At 39.0% G+C, this 26,167-nt stretch overlaps 1 protein-coding gene across 1 annotated transcript; it reads right to left on the reverse strand.

Annotated features, from left to right (window-relative positions):
• Positions 1 to 386: 386 nt before the first annotated feature.
• Positions 387 to 24,618, reverse strand: LOC139718144 (LON peptidase N-terminal domain and RING finger protein 1-like). Its single transcript, XM_071629628.1, has 13 exons — positions 23,915 to 24,618; positions 13,770 to 13,888; positions 13,217 to 13,339; positions 12,331 to 12,630; positions 10,815 to 10,908; positions 9,499 to 9,627; positions 8,645 to 8,723; positions 6,064 to 6,178; positions 5,198 to 5,319; positions 4,488 to 4,658; positions 3,515 to 3,684; positions 1,753 to 1,895; positions 387 to 715 (listed from the first exon to the last, which is right to left on the reverse strand). The coding sequence occupies exons 1-13, from the start codon at positions 24,519 to 24,521 to the stop codon at positions 560 to 562; spliced, it is 2,328 nt and encodes a 775-aa protein (XP_071485729.1). The 5' UTR covers positions 24,522 to 24,618; the 3' UTR covers positions 387 to 559.
• Between the last annotated feature and the right edge of the window lie 1,549 nt (positions 24,619 to 26,167).

The following is a 26,167-nucleotide window of genomic DNA, read 5'->3' on the forward strand; positions in this document are numbered from 1 at the left end:
CTAGCATCTAGCAGTCTTGGTTGATGCACCAGGAGTTTAATACTCAATGCTCCAAAAAACTAGGATCCTTATCCCTGAGGCTCTCTGACCATGACTTTCATCTCTAGAAGCACTCTGTCTGATGCCCAGCAAGAACTTGGGAGACAGTTCTGAGGTAGACAGTCTTCTTAGCTCAAGCTGTCAGAAGCAAAATAAATGACGGACCTACAACCATACATACAACTCATTCCTACATACACACACATAAACATTTTATTCTCAATCCCAAACATACACACGGAAATAGAGTTTATCAAACTTTAAAAAAAGAAAGAAAAACAAATGAGACTAGATCACTACAATCGTGAACAATCCACTGAAGGCGTCGTGTAGCAGCGATAGGTTCTCCAGCATGAGGCAACTCAAATGTCAAGTGTCAAGCTAAGACGTCTACAAGGTAGCCAAGGAAACCAATAACCATGGAGACCATCAGGAAGAAGAGGACTGGAGTGAGGCGGTGAGGGCTGCTGAAGATGGTGGTGGTGGTGGTGGTGAAGGGGTAGATAGAGGAGAAAGGTAGTCAGGATGGGAGGTTGGTCATCCGGGTCAAGCTGCGCTGGAGAGCCTGCAGTCTCTCCGTCAGATTTCCCTTGGACATGACGGAGAGTTGGACGCGCTGATGCAGCGGCAGGATGGCCAACAGCCACCAGTGCCACTGGGGACCGTTGAAGCTGGCCTGTTGGTCAAAAAATGGCCATAAGAGATAAGAATACACAGAGGGTATAACTGACATGCTTACAGAGATCACAAAGCATGATAATACATAAAATGTTGACAACTTATATGCAAAACATTCCCTTCTGGGGAATCTTGCCATGATACAGCTCTCAAAGGAAGATAAGGTCAGTTGGTCTCAAGAGACAGTGGGCCATTACTGAAAGGTTGGTGGCCAACTTAATCATTTCTCATACTATCTGAATTACAATTTGCCAGCACAAATGTTAGTAAGGTCACAAGACATTTCAGATTGTTTGACCCAAGAAAGAATGGAGTGCAAGCAGCAGTGCTTTAAGTCTTACTTTAATTTCTTTTTCTATATGTTAACCTTTTGATTTGGCCATGAAAAGGGCAATTATGTGAGATGTAGAGGCTCTGGCAAAAAGATTATAAACTGATTAGAATGTTAACAGACACAGCACAACCTTGAGTCTCAGCTTGCTACACACAGTGAAAGATTGCCCATTGGAAGGAGCATTCATCTCTCCAGCTACCTCCTCTTCCTCTATATATCTATTTATCCATCCATCCATCCATCCATCCATCCATCCATCTAACCCTCCATCTTTCCTTCCCTCCATCCATCCATCCATCCATCCATCCAATCATCCATCCATCCATCCATCCATTCATCCATCTATCCAATCATCCATCCATCTATCCAATCATCCATCCATTCATCCATTCATTCATCTATCCATCCATCATTCATCCATTCATCTATCCATCCACTGATCCATCCAACTAATCATCCATTCATTATTACATCTATCCAATCATTCATGCAATCATCCATCCTTTCATTCCGCCATCTACAGATCCATCCATTCATTCAGCCAGCCATCCATGACATCCATCCATTCATCCATCAATTCATCTATCCATCCATTATCAATTAATCCAATCAGTCACCCATTTATTCTTCCATCCATTTACCTACCAGTATCTATATACCTATGACAGACATACATACTAATATGCAAAAGAAAAACCAACCTGAGGATCACTGGCCTGTTGCGGCATGGGGCCAAAGTGGTCAACGATGCGGGTCTGGTGGTAAATAGGCAGGTTGACAAACCAGGTCCTTGCCTGCTGGTAAACTGCGTTGTCTAGGGCACGTAGCTCTGTGGCTGCCGTACCTGCAAGAAATTCGAGCACGATATTACCTAAGAGTCAGTACCAGCGTGCGTGGAAAGGGCTAACTCTCTAGCTAATTAGGCAGACATCTTGGGAGTATGTCATCCTTGAGAAAGAGAAAGTGTGTGTATGGGTGTGTGTGTGTGTGTGTGTGTGTGTGTGTGTGTGTGTGTGTGTGTATGTATGTGTGCTGTGTGCATTGAGAAGAGAGGACCAAGTTCTACCTTGAACATTGCTTTTAAGGCAGTCTAAGTTTGGCTGCCACAGAATATGTGTTAATGGACACTATCTAACTGGTACTCCCTATCATATAACATACTGTCAAATATCAATCCCTGGCCGTCAACATTTGAGAGCTCTGAATACCATGTCAAGGATTCTTTCTCAGAAAAAAAAAGACGATAAAACTACAACATAAAACAAAAAATTAGAATGTTTATGAGACAATTCATTTCAAGGAGAATATGATGCAGACATCAATGACATTTAAGGATCTCAACAATGAAAGCTATGAGTGCACTCATGCAGGTACTCATAATGTTGGACTATTCCAAGGCCTAACGCCAGTTAAGCCTTTAAAAGTGGCACCGCATGACTAGACCAAATCATCTTTGCATTGTGACCATGACACTGCAAAAATCCTCTGCTCCTTTGTACACACAGAGATGCACTCACTCATACACATACACATATATGTTTATATATTTGTCTGGTTGTTTTTTTCAATGAAAAATATACATACAAACATTTTAACATGATATACACATACAAGCATACACACAACAGGGGCAGGGACGACAGATGAAGGAAAGGTCTGTGAGTGCAAGTAACATGGTCATGCTGTGCGAGACCAATAAAAATTGAGTTGAGACTGAATTGTTTGTGCATATTGTCAGTACATGAATCTCACATAATTACGCAACACTATATACCCCGGGCATTGGATCAATGAAACAGCATGGCACTTCTTGAGCTTCATACAGACACAGAAGCCATATCTTAACAAGGACAGTTATGTATGTAGCACGTGTTATGTCACGCTTATGTATATACATGCTTTGGATAGGGAAAGCAAATTTTTCCCAGCACATTATTTGTCCTCTTTTGTAATCAGAGACATTAAAAAAAAAAAAACTGACGATGTAACTATTTATGATCACACCAAGGCTTCGGGATAAGATTGCAATTATGTGGGTGGCTGGGAGAACATACAGACATGGGCAATGTGGCGTGGGATGGGAGTGGATCTGGTTTAGAGATAAGCACACTCATGTGATGTCTGGCTGATAAGTGCCCACTTTGAAAGAGATCATTTAACGCAAATAATTCTTGATGTACAAAATAGTTCAATGAAAATGAAAAAAAAATTTGACGGAAGCGATGATAAGCTGTAAGAGATCACTTCATAGTATAATATAAGAGGAAAATATTGAAGACCATTCCCTAGATTACAGTGTTCAGCATGCATGCATTAGCTTGATTTTGCCCTGCGTTGAAAGACTATCACCAAGATTGCGAACATGTGACGGAGCACTTCTTGAGTGAGTGAAACTTAACATGTATCACACGGTACCTCAAATTCACTTCAAAATTCCCTCACAAAACGCAGCACTCGACATACCTTCTGCTATGGTGTCCTTGATGAATTCCACCTTGGCCGTATTGTAGCCATCTCGCATGCCCCTCTCCAGGACTTTAAACCTGCGGCCCCCAACGGTGCCCAGGACACACCTGCCGTCTGGGAGGTACGCCAGTTGGTTGATCTCAAGCATGCACCCAAATTCAGCAAACCTGTCGGGAGACAATAATTGACGGTGGTTTGAAGGGTAGGGGGAAGAAAATGACAATACAGCTTGATTACTAAGGTGAAAATGTTTTGACCATACTAGTCAGTCTCTGTTGGATGTATATAGGGTGGTTTATCACAGAGCCTTGGAAATTTTCATTTGGATGTGAACCAGATCGTTTTTCTGACATTTTGGATCAATTTTCTCTGTGCTGTCAATCCCCATTAGCAATACCCAAGAGATAATCCTGCGACAACAATGCCATAATCACCCAGCTAATATTAGCATAATAATATGCAATGTTATGAAACTTCCCAATTCAACACATGTAAATACACTTGCTCATCTTGTAACAACACCTCATACACTTTTGCTTTCATAATACTTTCACAAAATTCTGTTACGTATAACTTCAAGTCATATGTTCAGAGTAACAATTACTAAAGCCTGCACTATTCAATGACAAGAAAGAGCACAAGGACAAATAGTTGGAAGGCCTATTCACTTTATATCTTATGCTATTACGGAGAAAGAGACAAGCCAATAGTAAGGCTCAGATTTTGTGATAAGCTTTTTTGTCTTCCTTTTTTTCCCCTTTTTTTTTTTTATTGTCAAAACAATACTGGAAAATGTTTTTGATAGCTGTGCCCTCTGCACAACTGGGAATGTTCCCCCTCTAAATATCTCTGGATTCCATCTGACTGCATACAGCGCCACTGCTGTTTCAAGAATATTTGTGCAGGCAGCCATGACGTTAAGTGTTTCAACACAATGAGCTGATGACAGAAACAGCTGTTCAATACTCACTCGTTCTCTTCATCCGATGCGCACATCCCAAACTGGCGGGCGCCAGACTCCATCACCTGCCGAATCATCAACCGGTAGCGGGGCTCGAAGACGTGCAGGGGACAGGGTATCGTCGGGAGGGCGATGGTGCACACAAACACGGGTATCTCTCCACCGTCAACCAGGGAGTGGCTGCAGGGGGGAAATGGGGATGATGGACATCAAAGGCATCACTAACACCTGAGCTCCAAAACAAAGTGTTAAAGAAGTGTCACATTTGTTTCTAAAATACTGTATGCGTCATAATATATCAAGCGTGTCCAATTTTGGGGGAATCAGGACTTAACGACACTATGTTAGTAGTTAAATTCGCAATTGTGGAGCACAGTATTGACTGAACGGAGGAGTGTGCTACTGCACTTAACATTCATATAGTAATCAGAGTTGATATTTTACTGTTGATATATTCCCTGGGGTGCATTCCAGCTACAATGCCTCTACTCAGAGCACACACATCAAATCCAACTGTACCAACATTCCACTTCATACTGCTGGATAGGCATGTGTATACTTTGGGCAGAGACACTGTGACATAACTATCTTGTTAAATGAGATGAATGTCACAGGTGAGTCTTGAACCCTGAACCTGCAGAAATGGAAGTGCACAATCAAAAAGACCCCCCCCCCCCCTTCCACTGCACCTGGTATCCACCCAGCTCTTTACCACTCACCTGGCCACTGCCTCTAGCTCCTTCCGGTGTATAAGCTGCCTCTCTAGGACGTCCCCAGGCAAGTAGATCTCCATCAGCTCTTGGAGTAGGATGGTCACATTCTTCCGCCCCTCGGCCTGATACTGAAAGAAGGAGGGCGAGCAGATGGCATCATTCAGAGGACTCAAAAATGAAAATACTCATCCATACTGAATAATGGGCACAACATCTGAATAATGAGCGCAACATCCCAAACATGGCCGCACATGATGTTCAGCCCATCAGAATTCACACAGACCAGTCGAAAGTGTAATTTCATTTGAACGGGTCCGAACCTATACTATCTAGTTTGGAGACCTGCCAATGATTTTGCTGTCCTTGATAATATGCTGAAAATATGTGTAAGAGGGCTCAAGACATATCACTGAAATATTGCTGAATGAGAGCACTTATGCCATATCCTATCAAAATGCCTTCTTCTTTTTTCTGGCAGTAAACCTGTGTGCTACGCTTCTTCTGATTTCTGTCGGGACAAAATATCCAAATCAATTATTCAAGGCACAGCTTAAAGCTATTCTCCAGCAAAAATTAAAAAATACCATATTTCAAGATATTTTTATGTACGAATAAACTTAAATAATATCACTGTTCCATAAACTAGCTTTTTTTTTCAGCTGCCTGGAGGGCATGATAGGGGATATATTTTGATATTCAAAATTCAAATGATATAAAGGTGGCCCCTTTCTTTATGCTACTTCATTCTCTCAAAATCCTCGCTCTCTTTCTCTCCTTCTCTAAAGTCTGCTTGCTTTGTTTAACTTATCATATAACTGGAAGCGTAATTCTCTCTCCCTCGCCAAACTCTTTATGGACTTGACTTATCTCACCTCGCTCAAGGACTGTTTGCATAGGGGGCATGCTTGACTGTAGTCCAGACAACGGTCCAAACATCCACGGCAGAAGGTGTGACCACAGGGCGTGGTGGTCGGCTGATTCAGAAGTCTGGCAGATCGAACATTCAATTTAAAAGAAAAAAACAAACACAACCAAAGTATTAAATGAAATGCCATTAAGGAGATTCAGTTGATCACTCCGAGGGGGCAATAACAGCATGTAAAGGGAAGAAACACAGCCATAATATTTTGTGTTTGTAGAATTTCCACGACATAATGAAAGCTTAAGATGTTAAGTTCTGATAACAAAAGTATTTTGCATCACATGCAATTTTGCCCAGAGCTAAGGCAATTTTCATCCTTAAGCCCTAAACATTATCTCAAGTAAGTTTCTCCCTCCTCCTCATTTCCCTAATAGATTACAGATGTGCATGGAAATACATTAGCACATCGCTCCTTGTCTCATCAACATTTCTTTGGAGAAGTCGAGGCAAGGTTGGCGAGAAAGAACAACACGCTATTACAATCTGTTTACAACTCTCTTTCAGATTTGCAGACGGGCAAAACAGCAGAGCTCTTTTGTTCCATGGATACGCCACAAGGCCAGGAGACTTATTCCCACAGGCATCATTAGAGGAGGGGCAATTATCTATCCTGATATCGGCTTCAGACAGAACTCCATTCCTTCATTCAGCGTCATGGTCATCACATCCACTTCCTCATCAACACGTTATCCCTCAGAACACCACTGGATATTTATGTTTAACAACACTTTCCTTTGGCCTCCCCTTTAAGTTTTGCCTCTCTTTTTCATATCTCTTGAACTGCTTCATCCCCTTAACACAGGGATGCCAAATTTTAACAGCATCGTAGTATTTTGAGGGATGAAAAAGGTGAATTTTTAATGAAAAAGATAAATTTTTGATGAAAAACAGTATTTTCAATGACACCAACAGTATATTTTAGCAAAACAGTACAAAATACTGCAAAATAGCACCAGTTGGCATCTCTGCTTCCCCTATAGGTTACACATCTCCTTCATCACCTGAACCTGTTACTCCTCTAAACACCATTTGCATAGACTGCAACAACATACTGTCACTTCAAGCTTTCCTCAAATTTCCAGCCATGAGAAAATACTCTTTGATACTCCTGAATAGGCTCGACTAGAATAGACTAGACATTTCCATCCTCCACACCATTAACCCACTCCCTATCAGATTCTAATAATCCTTAAAGACTTTCTGCAAGACCAAACATATTCCTGTAGGTAATGGCTGAACACAGGCCAGCAGTAGCAGGGTTAATAGTTTCTCCAGAAGACCTCTATATGCCATTTAATTACTTAATCAAGCCACAGTGGCAGAATGAGAAAATAAAGAGTGATCTCTTTCCAAGCAGCAAAGTTTGTAATTTACTACCTTGGAGAAAATATGCTTTACATTAATTGTTTTACTGGAAGCAAGGCGCTGGCAAGTTGTTAGATTTCAGGAATACCAGTCAACTCTTCATAGCAGAGAAATCCCACCAGCCAGATATATATGGAATATAAAGTATTCAGACAGACTATCACAGGTTTCAAATGGACGAAGTCTACAACACATATTTTAATGGGAAAAGACACATGCTGGTATGCAACCCGCATCATCTGTAGTGGTTATGCAAGTTATTCTGTGACCCGAACTTCAGACGACTTTGGCTTCTCTGTAGTATATCAACCTTGTATCCCTACACATACTCCCTCTGAAAAGGGAGATCCCTATCGAACATTGTCTTGAAAGAGCAATATGATGACAACCAAAATAATATCCTCTAAATTTCAGTTTTAAAAGATGTCTGAGGTGGCACGGTTACGACACTGCATTGATTTCTGCCACCAGCAAATTGTTCACTCGAAACGAGGACGGGGTGTCACTATTGAAACCAAAGCCAGATTGTCAAAGTTCAGGGCTTCCAAACTTTAGATCATGGCAAAAAGGATTTCAGGAACTGCATTGAACAAACCATCAAAATTGTGGTGGTGGGGAAGGGGGGGGGGGGGGGGGGGATAGATCATCATCTCTCCTTGTCCCAGGTGTTTTTGTTTGTTTTCGTTTTATCTTCCTAATTAACATGTCCTTTAGGTTGTGTCCTTTAGGTTGTTACAACAGGAAGAGAAGTTCTTCACACAGAAATACATCATAACAGGAAATCACTTTATCTAAATACATGTTTACGACTCTCGAAATCACATGCTTTGACACAGGTCTCATTTGCTTGCTGCGAAAATATTATTGATTTCTGAGGAGACACTTTTCCAGTGAAAATCAAACAAAAATAGACCAAAAATTGAGGTGTTCATGAGCCCAACAGGATATCTCCCTCAAGGCTCTGACAACATCATAAACTGAAGGATTGAATTTTTGCTGATTTGTTCATTTTTTATTCTCACCCCAGGATGACAAAAACAGAAAGCAAAATAGAACAGATAGGTATGTTTTCCCTCCCCCTCCCCCCCCCCCCCCCCCCCCCCCATCAATTTACCTAAAACTTAAAAAATAATGGTATAACAACAGACAATGTCCAATCAACTTACCTCAAGCACAGACTGCATTCAAAATCTGTCTTCTCAATTAGATGAACTGGAACCTCATAACCTGGGCCAGGTTTGATGTCTTCACAAAAACAAAACAAAACAAAACACATACACAATATAAACAATGACAATTCCAAAGCGATACAGGAGAAAAACACATTACAATTTTTTAAAATCAAATATTGCAAAGAAATGTAATACAGTGTGGCAGTTAGTGTCAACAGATAAAGAATAATAGCTGCTAGATGTTCGTAATTCATCATACTTCTCTTCAGTACCTCAAAATTGTCAATTTTATTGATTTATGAACATAATTGAGAAAATCCCATAATTTGACCTAAATGTACAGACTTTGTTTGATCTCCCTCCAATTGATTTGGAACATAATTCTAGTTCCGAACATTTACACACACATTCACGAAACATGCTACTTTAGATCTGAAATGTGTGTCATAACCAGAAATGATATAAGTTTGTGAAGAAAATGGGGAAAGCAAAATAGAGTAAACCAATTGCGTAAAATACATTAGTAAGTCAGATAAAGGCTCAATTGAACAAAGGCATAGGGGGATATGAAATTCAGTATTCAAAGGGTTATATGTCTGCTGAACATAAATGTTGAGGTCCAAGAACATGTTGACAGTAACACATGTAGAAAAACAAAGGTATGTGGAGAAGAAGAAGAAGATGACAATGATGCAGAGGACGATGACGATGAAGAAGAAGGAGAGGGAAGAGGAAGAAGAAGAAGAAAAATACAAAATAAAAACAAAACAAAAACAAAACAGTAGAAGTAAATAAAGAAGAAGATAACAACAACTCTTAAGAATTATAATCAGAATCTGCTTCGGTACCTGGTACTTCCTTCTCAGGGTCTTCAGACAGAGGGCTTCGCGGACACTGCTTGAAGCGTTTGCTATTATTCTGAATGTCTGGGGAAGTCTGTCTTGTGCTGGAGAAACAGACATCAGCGCCAAGATAATCTGTGTGGTCGAAAGGGGTGGGGGAAAAACAGCACAAGAATGACATAAGAGCAGATATTGTTGATAATAGGAGCTTCATAAATGACAAGATGAGATATAAATACACTTAAAAGGAATCATTACTACATCAATTTTTTGGGCCAGGTCACTGGATAAGCCAAAACAACAACAACAACAACAACAACTGCTAATTGATATGCAAATAGGGGATATGGTCTTACACATTTTATATGTGCGAGATTGTTTATAAGCGGTAAGCATCGTAACAAGTCTTTACATGTCAACTTCAGTAGATCAATTGTAAGCCTGACTGCGGGGAGCAATAATGCTCATAATCCAGTTGACAAATCAGACAAACAGAGCTGTTTGCTGCAAATCTGTCCATAGAAAGCCTCTCAGGAAGGGTGATACAAGGACTCATCCATGAGAGTTACGCTCGCACGGAAGGATTCTTAGAATAGCTGGAGCCCACCATTCCTCCTGCCATGCCATGTGAGATTAGGTCTGCTTATGTAAAGGTGGGTGAAGAAAAAAAATCATGCATGTTTTTTGACTGAAGAATTAATTTTTCTCCAATCATAGTGGCATGACTACCTTGGAAGGACAGCACTTCCATATATATATATATATATATATATATATATATATATATATATATATATATATATATATATATATATATATATATATATATATATATATATATATATATATATATATATATATATATATATATATATATATATATATATATATATATATATATATATATATATATATATATACACATGTTGATTTCAAAGTGCCAGTACACAATCCTTAGTCCCAGCAGTAAAAAATTATGTGGCTTCTTATTTCTTGTGGTTTCTTTCAATGAATTATCACTGTCTATGAGGACTGAGGCAGGCATTTCTTCACATATGATTTGAACGTGAAATGCAAGTAAGACCTACGTACGTGTACTGACAAAAAACAGGTACAAAACACAGACATACACAGATATACACACAGACAGTCAGACACACACACACACACAGACGGACAGACAGACACATATAAAGACACACACACGCAAACCTGTAGCACAAAGATGACATACAAAAACAACCCCCAAAAAAGTGTCAAAAATGCACCGTCATCAATGCCAAATTGACGATCAGCTGTCATAAAACAGTGAGGTAACCTACCATCGCTCTGGCTGGGCAGCCTCTTTTTCGTGTTCCGGCCTTCAACCGTGCTCAGTTTCCTCCGACCTAGTATCTTGGATGGTGTCAGCGGGACCTGCAAGTATTCAAAATACATGAGAAGTGCCATGTATATGATCAAGACCAGCAGAATTGTGAGGGTGAAGCATATATGTAACAATCCAAAAGTTGTTTAATAGCAGAAATACTTCATATCTATCACATAATACAAATGATTCACTTCAGGGTTGCTGTTTTTATTATTCTTCTTTCATCAGTGGGTCTTCTTTCTTTTTAATCTCTTTTCATTATCTCGTAGATATGAATTTAATGTTTTCCTTTTTTTTGTTGTAAATGTGACACTTATGCGTGTTTGTTCATAATCAAATTTTTGAGTTTTAACAGGTTGGATATGTCTGCATTTGTACACACAAAGAAAAACAAGTATATTTCTTATTCCATTTTTACTTGGTTAAACCAGCTCTCTTTTTGGAAGACAATATTTGTTTTTGTTGGGTCCTTGTGTTCAAAACGTTAAAATCATGGAAATAGAAGTGAGCCTTAAATGCTTTTTACCACCATCAAATTATATTATATGGACAGGTCAAACAGAAGTCAGCTTTTGTATAAATAAGAGCGCATAAAAGCGGACCATTTTTATTGTGATTGCATGATAGCCGACCATTTGTAATATGATCAGATGATAGCCAACCACTTGTGAAGTGATCACAGGATAGCAGACCATTTGCAATGTGATTGTATGATGGTGGATCATTTGTAAAGATCTTCAAGAATGTTTTCTTGTCAATAAAAAACAGAATTTTATAGAATTTTGGCATGCAACTTGGGTCAGCACTGCACGCACACAGTGCAAAGACACTGAAGCTGTGCATACTGTAGATTTGCATAGCTAGCTGGCTGTGGGCATGTTGATGGAAACTGTGAAAATGGCTACCATGAAAAATTGAAAGTTGAAGGTATGAGCTGCTCTCAAAGCTCTGACTAACCTGTATGATTTCACCTAATTCGTCAGAAAAATAGAGTCTTCACGTTAGCATTTGAAATGTTACTTTGGAGAAGTTTCGAGTTCCTCTACATCATACCAAACCCTTCAGATGTCTTTTTTTCATGTTCTTGTAGCATTCAGAAACCACTTTATGAAATGATTTCATTGACAATAACCCCACCTACAGGTATGCCCAGTCTTCCCTCTCATTCTTTATTTCCACACCAGCATGCACTCTACTCTCTAACCTCAACCTTGCCCATAGAACTCACATAAACAGAATTGACCACCTTCTATGTAGAACCAAGCACAACACCTTGCCTCCACAACCATTATGTATTTGTCTGTACATATACCAGAAGCATTCACGGACAAAGACACTTATTCTTTAAACCACCAATGCGTGCAAATCTCAGGTACAGTTACTTATTATTCGTCTTTCGAAGCTGTGTTTCACACTGCCATACCACAACCTCTCCAACAACAGTTCTTATCTACCGGTATAGAAAATACCTGTTTGCCCGAATCCTCATCACTTCTAGCACTCTCCTCATCCTCCTCTTCCGCTTCCTGCTCCCCGCCATCTGCACTCGCGCAGTCCTCCCCGTCATCATTGACCTCGCCTCCGTCGACCGGAGACGTTCTGTGGGGCCGGCTGACCGCTTTTTCCCCAGCCTTGCCGTTGCCCAAACTCTTGACCACAGAGCCGAGGTCTGGAAGGCCCAGAGAGAAGACATGGGTGGGAAGGCTGTTCTGCAGGGAGTTGATCTTCACAGTAGTGGCATCCACAGGCTGCAGCAATGTGTGCAGCACCTGGGGAGAAAAAAACATTGCACAATTTTCAAATTACCAGTACTGCCATGAGCCAACCACAACCACAGATTAAAACTCTTACATTTTTAAATATCCTATATTGAATAAATCATTTGATGATGACCAACAGTCGTCAAGGAAGTCAAAACTGTAGAAGAATGCTTGTACGTGCAGAATATTTTTGTTGATTGATTCGATTTGACACATCATTTTTTTTAAAAACATTTTGACAGATTGCTTAACACGTTCTCATGTCCGATTAATGATAGACCTGCGCATATGCTAATATATTCAAAGTCACTCGATACCCCCAAAGACTATGGCAACGACCTCTACTGCACAGCCTGTGTCTGCTAAATCGATTAGTGCATTTAGTGGTTGCAATAAATGAAACTTGATGATTATGTAGGAATATATTATGACTGTTTCTTTCTTTTTCCGTTTCCTGGACTGTTGTGACATTTGACAATGTAAATGAAAGCATCATTACAACTGAACTTGTATAGTAGCGTCATTGGTACCATCATGGACTTCTGAACAGTTATATAATGAAATTAACAAACTTCCTTTCAATGGCAGTCTTTACCTTGGTCAGGGAGACTTTGGCCGAATGGATGGATGGATCGAGGGTCAGACACTGTAAGAAGGCAGCCATGGCTTCCTCATTCCGATTCAGACCAACTAGGGCGGATCCTTTCCGGTAGAAGCCCTGTTGAGGACAAAGAGGCATTCATTCAGGACATTCATGACTACCTCATATTTAAAACGTCACCCATATCACAAGGCGAGGTTCCCCCACTTCCACACACTTGCAGAGATGCGTAAACATCGAGTATGGATGTAAAGAGGGCAGGAATTTTCAGTTTTTATGTTTATTACTTTTTCCCCAATGCAATACAGCCAGATTATAAATTTTCTTGTTACACAGTATTTTAACTCATTGAGCATTTCCTCAGTACTGTAAAACCAGAAATTTTGCATGCATGCAACTTCATAATTTTCACAAGGAGCCATGATATGCAAAAGCAAAATGCACTCAATACTTTGCAGGTGGCAATTTGCAAAAAGTTTCATGCCCTTGCCACTGGAAGAATAGGATGCTAAGCTTCAAGATTGCCATCTCCCAATCTCTTTCTCACCTTGGCCCAGTTGGGTCTCATCTTGCAAACCTTGACGGCGTCCTGGAGAGCCTCCGTGAACTTGGCCTGGGTGGCATAGGCGTGGGATCGGTTGCTCAGACACAGGTGGTCTCCGGGAGCTGCCAGAGAGGAAGAGGAGAAGGAGGAGGAGGAGGATGACAGGAAGTTAGATCACATGACAAGATGCGAGGAGTGACTCCTTATTTCATTCTGTAGCCTTAATACTTTTCATCATTAAATAGATGGAGACAGAGACATATCATTACAAGTCATCCTCTTCCCCACTTAATCTTTGCCACTGGTAAACGGACATCTCTGCTGATCCACATATATTTCTTGACAATATGAGGCCATGAATGTGTGATGAGTGTGCCTCCGGAGCTCTGAAGAAATGCACACAACATTTACAACTGCACCTGATTAGCATGCCAAACTGTGTGAACAGCATTGTGACTCGCTCTGTAATTTACAATGTTCCCATGTACACATCTCCATACACAGCATCAAAGTTTTTGATGAGGATCCTGAAAGGGTAGCTTATGTTCAATACAATGACAGTCAAAAAGGATATCAATACTGGGACAAATCTATTATTTTTCATACTGTTGAGAACCCACCTGCCAATGTTTGTTTTTAAAAAAAATCATACAATGATTTTCATTTTCTAAGAACATGCAAAATGCTTTATCATTTTCTTTTAATGAAAAGCTCAATAATATCACCAGTGCCTGAGCCCAAGCACTTTATAGCTAACTTCATACACTTTATGAACACATTGTAATCTCCAACCGAGGACGATAGTAGACCTGTCCAGGGAAAACCCTCATTCACTTCTCAATTAGAGATAGACACCTTTGTGTTTTACCAGCCTTCAGATTGTTGTTACACAAGTCCGTTCACAATGTTACATCACAGTGAGTGCAGTGCGGAGCTGTACTGGCATTGTCCACACACCTGTACACACACACATACAGTGTGTACAATTGTACACGTATGTATTGTACTGTACATTTTGTATGAACTGTAAATGTGTCCTTTGAAGAATCAAACAGAATTTGGTGTGCTTACAATCATACAGTTAATGATCATAAAAGTGAGACATCACTAGCCTCATTAGCACAATATTTTAGGACAACAAATATGAATTTTACGGCTTCAATATGATGGTAATTAACTTTGATATCTTCCAAGAAGCAACACAGGAAAGAGTCTCCCCCAAGTCTTTCAACAGCAGTGTCAATACAATTATGCTTCTTTAAACCATAGAAGCAGTGAAATTTGAGGCAATTCATTGTGGAGTGTAATCAAAAGGCATTATTCAGTTGTCTTTATGGCATGTAACAATGGCATTATTTAGGTAAAAATGATATTATTCACTCAAATTATTCATGTGACTTTCCATGTGAACTTGCTTCAGCATACATTATATGCACTTGCACAGTTCAAGTACAGGTGTACATGTAGAACAGACTGTACAGTATATTGGACAGGACATATGGATTCTGTCTTTGAATCAAACAGGCTTTGTGTCTACTGTAGCTAGAAAATGTGGTGATGTAAGAGATGGAGATGGAGCCTTTCTTCTTCTGCTTACAAGACTAACTGACCAGTGTTATGAGACAAATGCCTACAGCTCTGAACCCTTGCATTTTTAAGCACACTCTTCTGAGGAACTGTCATCAATACTTAATGGCTCACAGGGGAACACTTCACTCTTTAAGAGAATGCTACATGTGAATCTCCTGCTATTAGTTGGATAAATACAGTGCATCCTGCCTGCAATGTCTGTATGGCATAGAATGATAAACAGTACATTGTAGAAACATATGTACAAATATAAGTAATTCACCATGGTTTCATTTTTTTCTGAGTCAACTGAAATTTGTAAAAAAAAAAATCATCAAAATAACAAAATGCTAAAACAGTGTTTTCCACAACATAATGTCCTGAACAGGGTACAATTACTGTCTCAAATAAGGGGAAGCTTCTAACTTTGCTGAATACAATGGCGGATCCAGAGGGGGGTGCAACAGGCACGTGCCCCCTCTGTTTTTTGTTAAAACAAAAGAAATAGAAAGAAAAAATGGGGGCGCGTGCGCCCCCCTTTAATTTTGTATAGCCACCTCCCACTTACGAAATTCCTGGTTCCGCCCCTGAAGTAACTACCGAAGGTGTACAAACTGCACATACCAGACAATAATAAGTCCTAATTCATGATACTGTATACATGTACGATATATGGCATTTAGTATACAGATAATGGGTTTGAATACTTCACTGATGAATTCATGTTATCTGTCACAAGCATGAATGCACCCACAGAATTCACACACTACACATTTTGTATTTTAACACCTCATGAATGTTCTGTGCTTGGTAGTTTCTCTGTTAGTGTTACATTGTGTAGCATAAACTTAGTCTACAATGCAGCCTAAAGATGTTTCCTGGTTGCTCAGTCAAAATCTTTGTTCATCAAATCATATTGCCCAGATGACAGATCAGTAATTTATTGACAAATTGATATCCCTAAACTTTTTTTTTAAAAAATCCCAATCTACGGTACATAACAAGTACACTTTGTAGGTCAAACATTGTCATCACCATCATCAGCAGCAGCTACTATACAATTGTAACTGATGGCAACAGAGCCAACAGTGCCCCTGAATACGATAGTGGGGTAGTCTAGAAAGTACAAGTTCAGTTATGTCATCACATGCTTGATAGATGTTGAATAACTACAATACTGTAGTTTCCACTTCATTAAAAGCCTGCAGGATCGTGGCTTAGCTAGATACATGTACTGATATTTTGAGCTTGCAGTTGCATACAATGTAAATCAACTAGACTAACGGCAAATCTGCCTTCCATAATTATCCCAGACTATTTTAAAAAGGATGTATTTTGTAACCATTTTTACCCCCTTGTGTAAGCATGGGGTTACAGTATCTGGTTCACAGGTTCACGCTCAAGCGACTATCTATGTTGTTATGTACTGTTCCAAAGGGCATACATATAATCAGCAGTGTTGAAGGTCAGATGACTGCTACAATGTACTGTGTTTCAGTATTGAAGTCAAACAGTGGGCAAAAGACAAAGGGGGGGGGGGGGTTAAATCATAAGGACACGTTACATGGGATGAGGGTGTACAATTAGGCTAACTGCTGTAGGGAGATATATAATCCTGAGGAACAATGTGATTCATATAATGTAACAAGCTGAGATACATGTATGCTATGCAGTACTGTAAAACGAGGAATGTTCGTACACATGCACGTGCATTTTAACTCCATGAATACTGGGAGAGCCAAGATTCGAAAAAATAAAATCTGACGCGAAAATGCTTGTCTAAACCATATGTGTTGAATGCCAAGTGACAGTTTGCGAAAATTAAATGCCATGAAAAGGGCCGTTGGCTCCAATTCACAAAAATTTACGCCATGAAAATATCTTGCTTTACAGCATGCAATAATGGAATACATCAAAGCTACAGTCTGTATAATTTGTATAAGTGAAAAAAAAGCACTGATGATGAGACTGTCTAGCAAAATGCCTATCCAAATCCAATCAGCAAATATATACACAATCCTCTCGGCATAGCATAAACTGTGTTTTTCTTTGTTAGGCCCTGTGACACTGGCATTTTATGCTCATTTTGAGGTGTTCTGTTTTTGTAGATTTCACAGCTGTCAACTGCAAGTCACAGAGAGACAAATCACAAAAATATTGTTTTCCATGAAAAAAAAAATGCAAGGCTACTTTTCCCAAATGGATGAAATTGCACATATACTTTCCTCATCCAAATGGGTGAACACATACATGCACTCATTCATTACATAATTCTGTATACCATCAGCACAGTTACTATGTGAGGATTCAACCACTTGTGACAGCGTCTTTCATATCCCAATTCTTGAAATACGCTTGTCCAGTACAGTATATGGCAAATAGAGTCAGTACTTTTTGGTGTTATCTTGGCATGGGTTTACCCCACAAAAAGGACACCAAACGTGGCCATGAAAATATTTGACCAACACCACGAGGGAAATGGTCATTTCACACAATAGTCGTATACTCTGTATGTACGTGTATGTGACATACAATACATACAAAGTTAAGTGACAATCAGTCTCGCACAAGGGTCACTTAATAAACAACACTATCACAACAAAGTGATCATACACAGTAGATACATGTAGCTCAGTCTCATACACAACATTTACCCGGTAATGCATATTTAACCGCAACACATTTCCCCCAAATTTTCATCCTCATTTCTGTGAAATGTTCATATAAGTGTAGCTCTTTCCTCCTTAATTTTAGCACTGAATCTATAGGCCTACTGATTGTACTCTGGTGCAATAATCAGGAGTGCCTTTTGATACAGGCGTAATGCAAGTCAATCAATACCATTGCACAACAATACACCAGAAGGACAGCCAACGCACTACACCTTGCATTATGTAGTAGGGGTACCTGATGGGTAAGCAGCGTGTATACTCCTTGCTTACATCACACAGCCTGACAGTATTGTGTAAGCACGAACTGTGAGGGTGGCTGTAGTCTTGGTCACAGTCCCTATTGCATGGAATCACTGGTATGCTTTACAATGCCTTGTGTGCTATGGATCATTACACTTGAGAGAGAGAGAGAGAGAGAGAGTGGGTGTAAGAAAGAAAGGGGGTATTTTGAGGCTGCTCAGGGAAGACCATTCAACCAGCCATAAAAGAAAAAAAAATCTAAATCAGAAAATACATGTACATGAGGTCTTTCAGCAGGTTCTCAAAGGACATTATATGTCATACGTGAGGGCTAAAATTAGTCACATTCAATTTCTACGCCTACAGATACACATCAAAATACAGATCAAAACATACAAAAGTTCACATGAATACCTGTAGGTCTCCACTTCCAAGCAAATGTACTTGTAAAGCTGGCCTTTGTTGTCAGTAGTGAAAGTTTAAAACTTATTCATCAGGCAACAGGTAAATTTCACAGATTGCATCGAGCAGATTGTGAATTGCAAGAAGGAAAAAAAAAAAGCACTATACTGCTATGCTTATATACAGTGTATCCATTAAGAATTATCGTGATAGTGTAAAACATGTACATATTTAACTTCTGACCTACTGTTCAAGTACTCCCTTTATTACTACAAAATGGTACCCCCCCCCCCCCCAAAAAAAAAAGGGGGGGGGAGATGGGGGTTAGGGACTGCAGCATCAAATTTAACATCCTGGCTCATTTTCATGTCTCCTCAATATTTTCACCTCAGTTTTTCAGACAGTAGTAATGTGCCAAGAGGACCAGTTTAGCATACACTGTACAACCAAATTGACCATTACTGCCTCCCCTTGTTCACATGCACAACCACAATCCCAAATGACATTAATGCAAGCCCTGTCGAAAAGTTCAAAACATCCTTGAAAACTAAATTGTACCTGATTAAAAAGTAAAATTTACCGTAAATGATTGTTAGATGAATGACCAACAATGTATATTATAAGCTCTCTAATGTCTTCTGTAAATATTTTTTCCTGTCTTTCTTTTATTTTCCTCTAATGTGTATTGAGACCATGCCAAAGGTATTATGCACTATATACGAACAATAATAATAATAATAATAATAATAATAATAATAATAATAATAACAACAATAATAAAATTATCATTATCATTATCATCATTTTCCTCTAACGTGTAATGAGACCACGCCAAAGGTATCATGCACTATAACAGAACAACAACAACAACAGCGATAATAATAATAATAATAATAATGTTCAAAAGGCATTTGGGCAATTAAAAAAAAAGAAAAAATAACAACAGAACAACAAATGTCAGTATCCTATATACTTGTACATGAAGTACTCTTTGCTTGCCAACTCTAATTGAAAATACGATTGAAAAAAAGTATTTTTTTTGTTTCTTCGTTGTTGCCTACATTTGCCATGGCATAATACACAGTGTATCTCATCTCCCTTGACTACGCATACATAACAATTTTGAATATATCCCATCATTTTCTTGGCAAATTTTGGTTTTACCATACATCACTAAATGTACAGTTGTACACACATCATGCAATGTCATGTCAAAAGATCATGACTAACCTTTTCATTCACCATTTTAAACAAGTTGCTGGGAAATAGTTTTGCAGAGTCAAATTTGTCAGTGTCAGTGAACACATATCTTTTTATCTAGTGGGTACAAAAAAAAAGTACTTGGTAGACACAGGAACATTACAAACTTTTTAAAACATTTTAACAAACTTTTTAACAAACTTTTTTTTCCAAACTTACTAGCCTATTAACTTTTTCAAAAAAAAAAAACACACGATAGGCTCTACCGGTAGTGAAACCAGAAAACATGTTTCTACACGACAAACAATGTTTGCATGAACACAAGGAGGAATTGTTTCAGACCCTGTGATCATCATTCTGAGGCAAAATTTTCCACATGTATTCTTGATTGACACCTTAGCATTGCAACAAACTTACTGATTGATTCAATTTCATTGTGGTCAATGACAAAATACCAAGTGGTCTAATGGGTCTGTGAAATTAGACTACCCAGTCTGATTGCATGGTTGAAGCATGCATCAGCACGTGCAGCACCAGTGTACGCAAAATGTATGCAAACAAAGGAGCTCACTCAAGCCTGACTACCACGCGTAGTCCCAGTTGACACTGGTACAAATTCCAGGCCCTAGCAAACTAAAACTACAAAACAAATCAAAAATACACATGCTCACACAAATACACATACAATCATATCCATGTCAACAAAAAGTTTAGTGACTTTGATCTGTCAGAGTCATTAGCTGAAATCTTACTTTCATTACCAAGTTGTAAAAAGGCAACAAAATCTCTGAATACTAGCACATGCAAATGTAAGGACAGCACAAGAGGAAGATTGGTGTTAGTGAAGAAGGGTGTGGGGAAAGAGGCATGATTTCAAAAAGGAACATCCTTTGGAAAAACAGTTGAAATGAAAGAAAATTGCTGCACTCCTGATTAAAGCTTTGTAAGTCAAATTCCTGTGCCTAGTCACCCAACAGCAGTCCAAACATTGTACAGAGAAAACTCGCGTCATGGGATTAACATGCCAAGAAATCTTGTAAAAACAATGAGTATAATGAGTATTAAACCTTTCAGAGAACTGTCACTAAGACTGCAAAAATAGCAAATCCATGCAATGCTACAATTAAGGATCTATGCCATATTTAGAAGCTGCACACAAAATGACAGTACGACAGTACAACAATTGTACATGTGCGTTCACCCATGATAAGCTGAATAACCAGAGCACTGCCAATGAGCACTCTTACGCAACTGCGCACACCTTGTGGGACCCGCAAATCTGAAGTGATTACAAAACCACTGTACCCGGAACTCACACACTGTACCATGTGCATTCTTTGACCCAGTTTTGGCAGAGGCAGTCTGAATGTTTGTCAGAGGCAGTCTGAATGTTTGTCAGAGTCAAACTGTCATGCGGGGCACATGTAACTACCATTTACCAACAATTCTTTTTTTTTTAACCCTTTTCTTGATAATGTCCATTTCAACTCTTCTTGTTTATTTATGGTTTCAGGGCCTGTTTTTACCAGTTGGTCCATTCATAATCTAGTGTTAAAATTGGGAAACTAACTTGCTTGTTATTCTCATCTTCACTCATAACAATACTGCATTTCAAAAAAATCCTAATGCAAACTTTAAAACTTCATATGAAATCATCAGGATTATGCCTGGGAAGTTGTTTAGTGTAAATCTAAAAAAAAAAAAAAAATGAAAAGAGAAAATAAATGAGAAGCAGGAATTTGTCCACCAGTGTCACATGACAGGTCGTAGGTCAGCATGATATTGTACACAGCAGCCATGAAACATGGCATCATGTGACATGTGATAGTTAAGCGTAGAAAGTTCTAACACATCAAATCATCAATGTCCAGCACATATTAAATTGTCACAGACAATCTTTTATAAGGATGTCTACAGGTGTACACTGTATATTACAACATATCAATTATCTACTGTAATGTGTGTGTATATAACCAGTAACAAAACAATGAAAAAGGGAACTACAACACTTAGTTTATTTTAAAAATAGTACATCATCTGATCTTTGTGGTTATACATCAAAAGAGGATTTTAGCATTTGATTAGCACTGTTATGGCTAGCTGAAAGTTAAGCATTCCATTTGCACTGTTGTGGTTACATGTATATCTGAAAGGTGGTTTACAATTCTAACATACCTGTAAACTGCAACAAGTGACTACTGTAAAACATGATATATTCGCGGCATACATTTTTTTGCGAATTGGAGCTGACGGCCTTTTTTGCGGCATGAAATTTTCGCAAACTGGAACTGGTTTTCAATGCACATAGTGTAGACAAGAACTTTCGCGTGCATTTTAATTTCGCGAATCTTCTCGCTCGCGAAATTCGCGAAATTAAAATGCACGCGAACATTTCTCGTTTTACAGTACTTGTTTAATATGAAATGTACAATGTAAATACATACGGTATACAGTACTTTAGTGCAGGATGTTTTATGTGACAAAATACATTTGTACAAGTTCTACATGAAGTGCCCGAGTTTTAGAGGATCTGTGAATTTGGTGAAATCACAGACATTTTTCAATACACTTTTTTGGTAGACAGTTTCTCTAAGAAACTTTGCTTTGTTTCCAGTGCTGCTATAAAAAAAGATTTAAAAAAAACCCACCAAACTCGAAATATATTGAATTTCAGTTGATGTGTTGCATGGTTGTCTCTTTATTCAAGCAAACTTTCTCTGGATTACCAATTAAATCATTTATCTAAGCTACATGTCTAAGTACGAAGATACAATGTACAGTCACTATCCAATGCACATTTACTGTATATTACCACATTTTTGATGCAACTTTAACATTCCACTAACTTTCACACAAAGCAAGTTTAAAAAAAAAAAAGAAATGGTGAATATTTCCAGAATGCACACTACCTGCGACACACATGTGTGCAACGTAGTTCATCCCAATATAGCTTCTTGGAGCTGCAAGAGGGATTACTCTATCAAATACCAATTGTCTTAAGCAGAATAAGGGAGATTTGGCAGATCTGAAATTTGTTGTCAAGCTTCCCAAATTAACCTCATATGTCCATCTGTACAAAGTTAAATGTGCATTGTACATTATATAGTAGACCTCATGCACATATGAAATGTAATTTACAATGTATATTGAGGTACACATGCACAGCACATACAGTTGTACTGTAAGATGTATTATCAAATCTATCTTTCTACCCCTCCAGAAAGAAAAAAAAATGCAAAAGCACAATGTATTAATAACACACACGTACATGTACATGTACATGTACCGGTACCTTGTATGTATTTGTTCCTTGGACAGACAGGGGTCGCACTTAATTTTTTATTAAAACTAGCCAGGCGGACTACTTAGACGGACCAGTTACTTCAGAATTTTATGATTTTTAGCTATTCCGACATGACTTTGGGTGGCCAATGGCCAGTGGACCATCGCCAATTTCGAACCCTGACAGACTTTGTTGTTGCAGTTTTGGTCGCTTTTTCAACTCCAAACAAAAATGATTTAATTCACTTTTCCATCAACATTGCAAAATATTGAGTTGTTTTAGGAACCTAACAGTGATATCAACCAATTCATGATTTCACGACTATTACAGATTGCACTATCATCCTCATGTCTATCAAAACATGTTGACATTTCTTCTCACCTTGTGTTTCTCTTAGTATATTAACGATATAGATCTACAAATTGACAAAAATCATGTATTTTCAAGCTAGATTCTTCCATGATCTACAATGTACAGCTGTACACAGGTATCTTGAAGGGTTTCTCACTGATGTAATAAGATCAGATCAAGATAAAAAGTTTATAATACTAGTAAACCTGCATGTAATGTGTGGATGACTATCAATGTAACAGATGCAGAGTGGCCATACCTTAAATTGAAACTGAATGTGACATCTTCACGAATGAATATTTATGATGAAGACATAGTGTACAGTACCTTTGCATTTCCAAACAACAAAATTTACAGTGTTAAATGACCAAGTGATGAAATAGTAGACAGACTAAATATGAAGAGAAATACCAAGTGAGTTTATACTTTACCTGTCCTTATTGCCAATGTGTATTTCTCCAGTGCCTCTGCATGCCTCCCTAGCTTGAAGAGTTCATTCCCTTCTGCTTTGATTTCCTGAGCTCGAACTTCATTTGGAAAGTACTTAAGTATAACATCACTAACTACTACATTTAAATTCAATTTTTTACACCTTCCAGTATTAGCACCATATGGAAAACAGCAGATATTGCAAGAACGTTTTGATTGATGGTCCAGACAGCTTTTACAAAATGTATGTCCACATGACAGTGTTGTTGGCTTTGATAAAAGTCCCCAACACATGGAACAGGAAAACTTTCCGAGGTCTTGCTTTTGTGTCCTCTTTCCTCCCATCAATGATCCGGGTCTTTGGAGATTTTTCACTAGTGCATTGACAAATCCGTGAAGATTGTCGCTGCTGATATCACCCATGCGAAATGCATGAGAGTAGGCACTAATGGCTTCATTTAGCCTGCCCATGTTGGCTAGGGAATCCCCTTTCATCAGTAAAATTTCAATGTTTTGTCCCCGTTTCTCTAACACCCTGTCAAACAGGTCACTGGCAAGCTCAAAGTTTGAACACTTGAAAGCCTCCTTGGCCAAGTCCACCAGCTCCATGACTCCCAGCCTCAATCACTAACATGATGCCTTTCCATTTCGCGACAAGAATTAAAGAGGAAATCCTACACACAGAGATTCAGGTTTATCACAAACCCGCACAAATGGCAATGCAACGCAACGCGACCGGCACCGGACCGCAACCAGCGACAACCGGCGCAGACGAACCCACACCAACCTACCGCAAAAAAAAAGTGAGCGTTTGAAACACAAAAAATATCTTACGAGTATCCAATTCACTCGCGGCTAAAGGAGAACAAATTCATAATTCGTTTATTCGATTCAATTGAGGAGTACAATCACCACTACTTATCGCAAGGCTTGTATTTGGTGGTCTGATCACGGCAAGACAGTAGATATTCAAACGACTCCACGCTGTTCTCTACGAATGGGACTACGCACACCGAGTCCTGTAGCTATAGCCTATACGCAGCGCAGCGATGATTACACAACGGAGACCAACCAAGACCGTCCAAGTGATAGAGCTCCCTTGTCCTGATAAATGTACTGATTTCGACCCACTTGGAGACACTATATAGCACTAGAACGAAAACTGACACGGTAATCCAACGGTTTCAGTCCGATTTTTAACAGTCATAGGTTGAAAAGCATGAAAACAGGGCACCACCGAAGAAGTAGTTCGACTGCTGTATCTCAAGCTTCAGCACAGTGACCGAATATCCTCGCCTCAGCCGGCCGCCTGCGCTGTTGCTGTGCTATCGATGGTATGGCACACATAACATGTTACATAGTATGGTTTACGCAAAGACCGTCGATGACACTTACGTCACCTGCATCATGCCTCCTTCGATTTCAGCAATCGCGATATCAATCGGTTTGTCAAGTCGAGATGAGTCCACCATGCACCAGTAGAGTGCAATGCAACTTATGTATACAATGTGGGCATATTCCACAATAAGTCAGGGTACTTTTCAGGGATGTCTCTTTATTTTTTGTTTCCTATGTGCAGTACCCCCAATACAATCTAGACCATATTCTAGACTTACTGGTGAACTAGTTAAGGCATGGACAGATCAAAATGCAGCAAGTTGGTCTGTCCATGTTCACACACGTTCACCAACCCTACGTCAAGAAATGGTATAAAAGACAACGTTCAATAGACTTTTACGGCTGTTATTATCTTTTCTCAGCAAAATCAAACCATTCAATTGAAAAAAACAAAGTTTCAATGAGCACTCTTGACCTTCATATGTTACTGGTACACTAGAGTATGTACATAGATTTCTGTTCAGCGTTTATACACGCGCTCACCCAAAATTCTTCATTTTGGCATTCATTTTAATATATTGCTTGTTTGAAGCAATTTTGGAGCAAAGTTATCTCTCATTAAAGTGTTCTAGAAGATGAAATTGTATCGGGGGGGGGGGGGTAATGCACATTGGAAACAGAAAATAAAGAGACATCCCTGAAATCTTTTCCCATAAATTGATCAATTTTTGCTCGTTTGTTTATTCCGAATTTTTTTCTTAGGGCTTACCACTTTTATTCGTCTATTCACCAGCTATAACAATAGATGATTCATTATACAGTGTATATCAAAGGAGATTGACGAATTAAATACATAATATCATACACGTATAGGCCTATATGTAGTCACGTTATGACGCACAGTTATATCAAGTTTA

Source organism: Diadema antillarum, unplaced genomic scaffold (genome assembly GCF_040938485.1).
Source record: "Diadema antillarum isolate AM-2024a unplaced genomic scaffold, OU_Dant_1.0 scf00000090, whole genome shotgun sequence".
NCBI lineage: Eukaryota > Metazoa > Echinodermata > Echinoidea > Diadematoida > Diadematidae > Diadema > Diadema antillarum.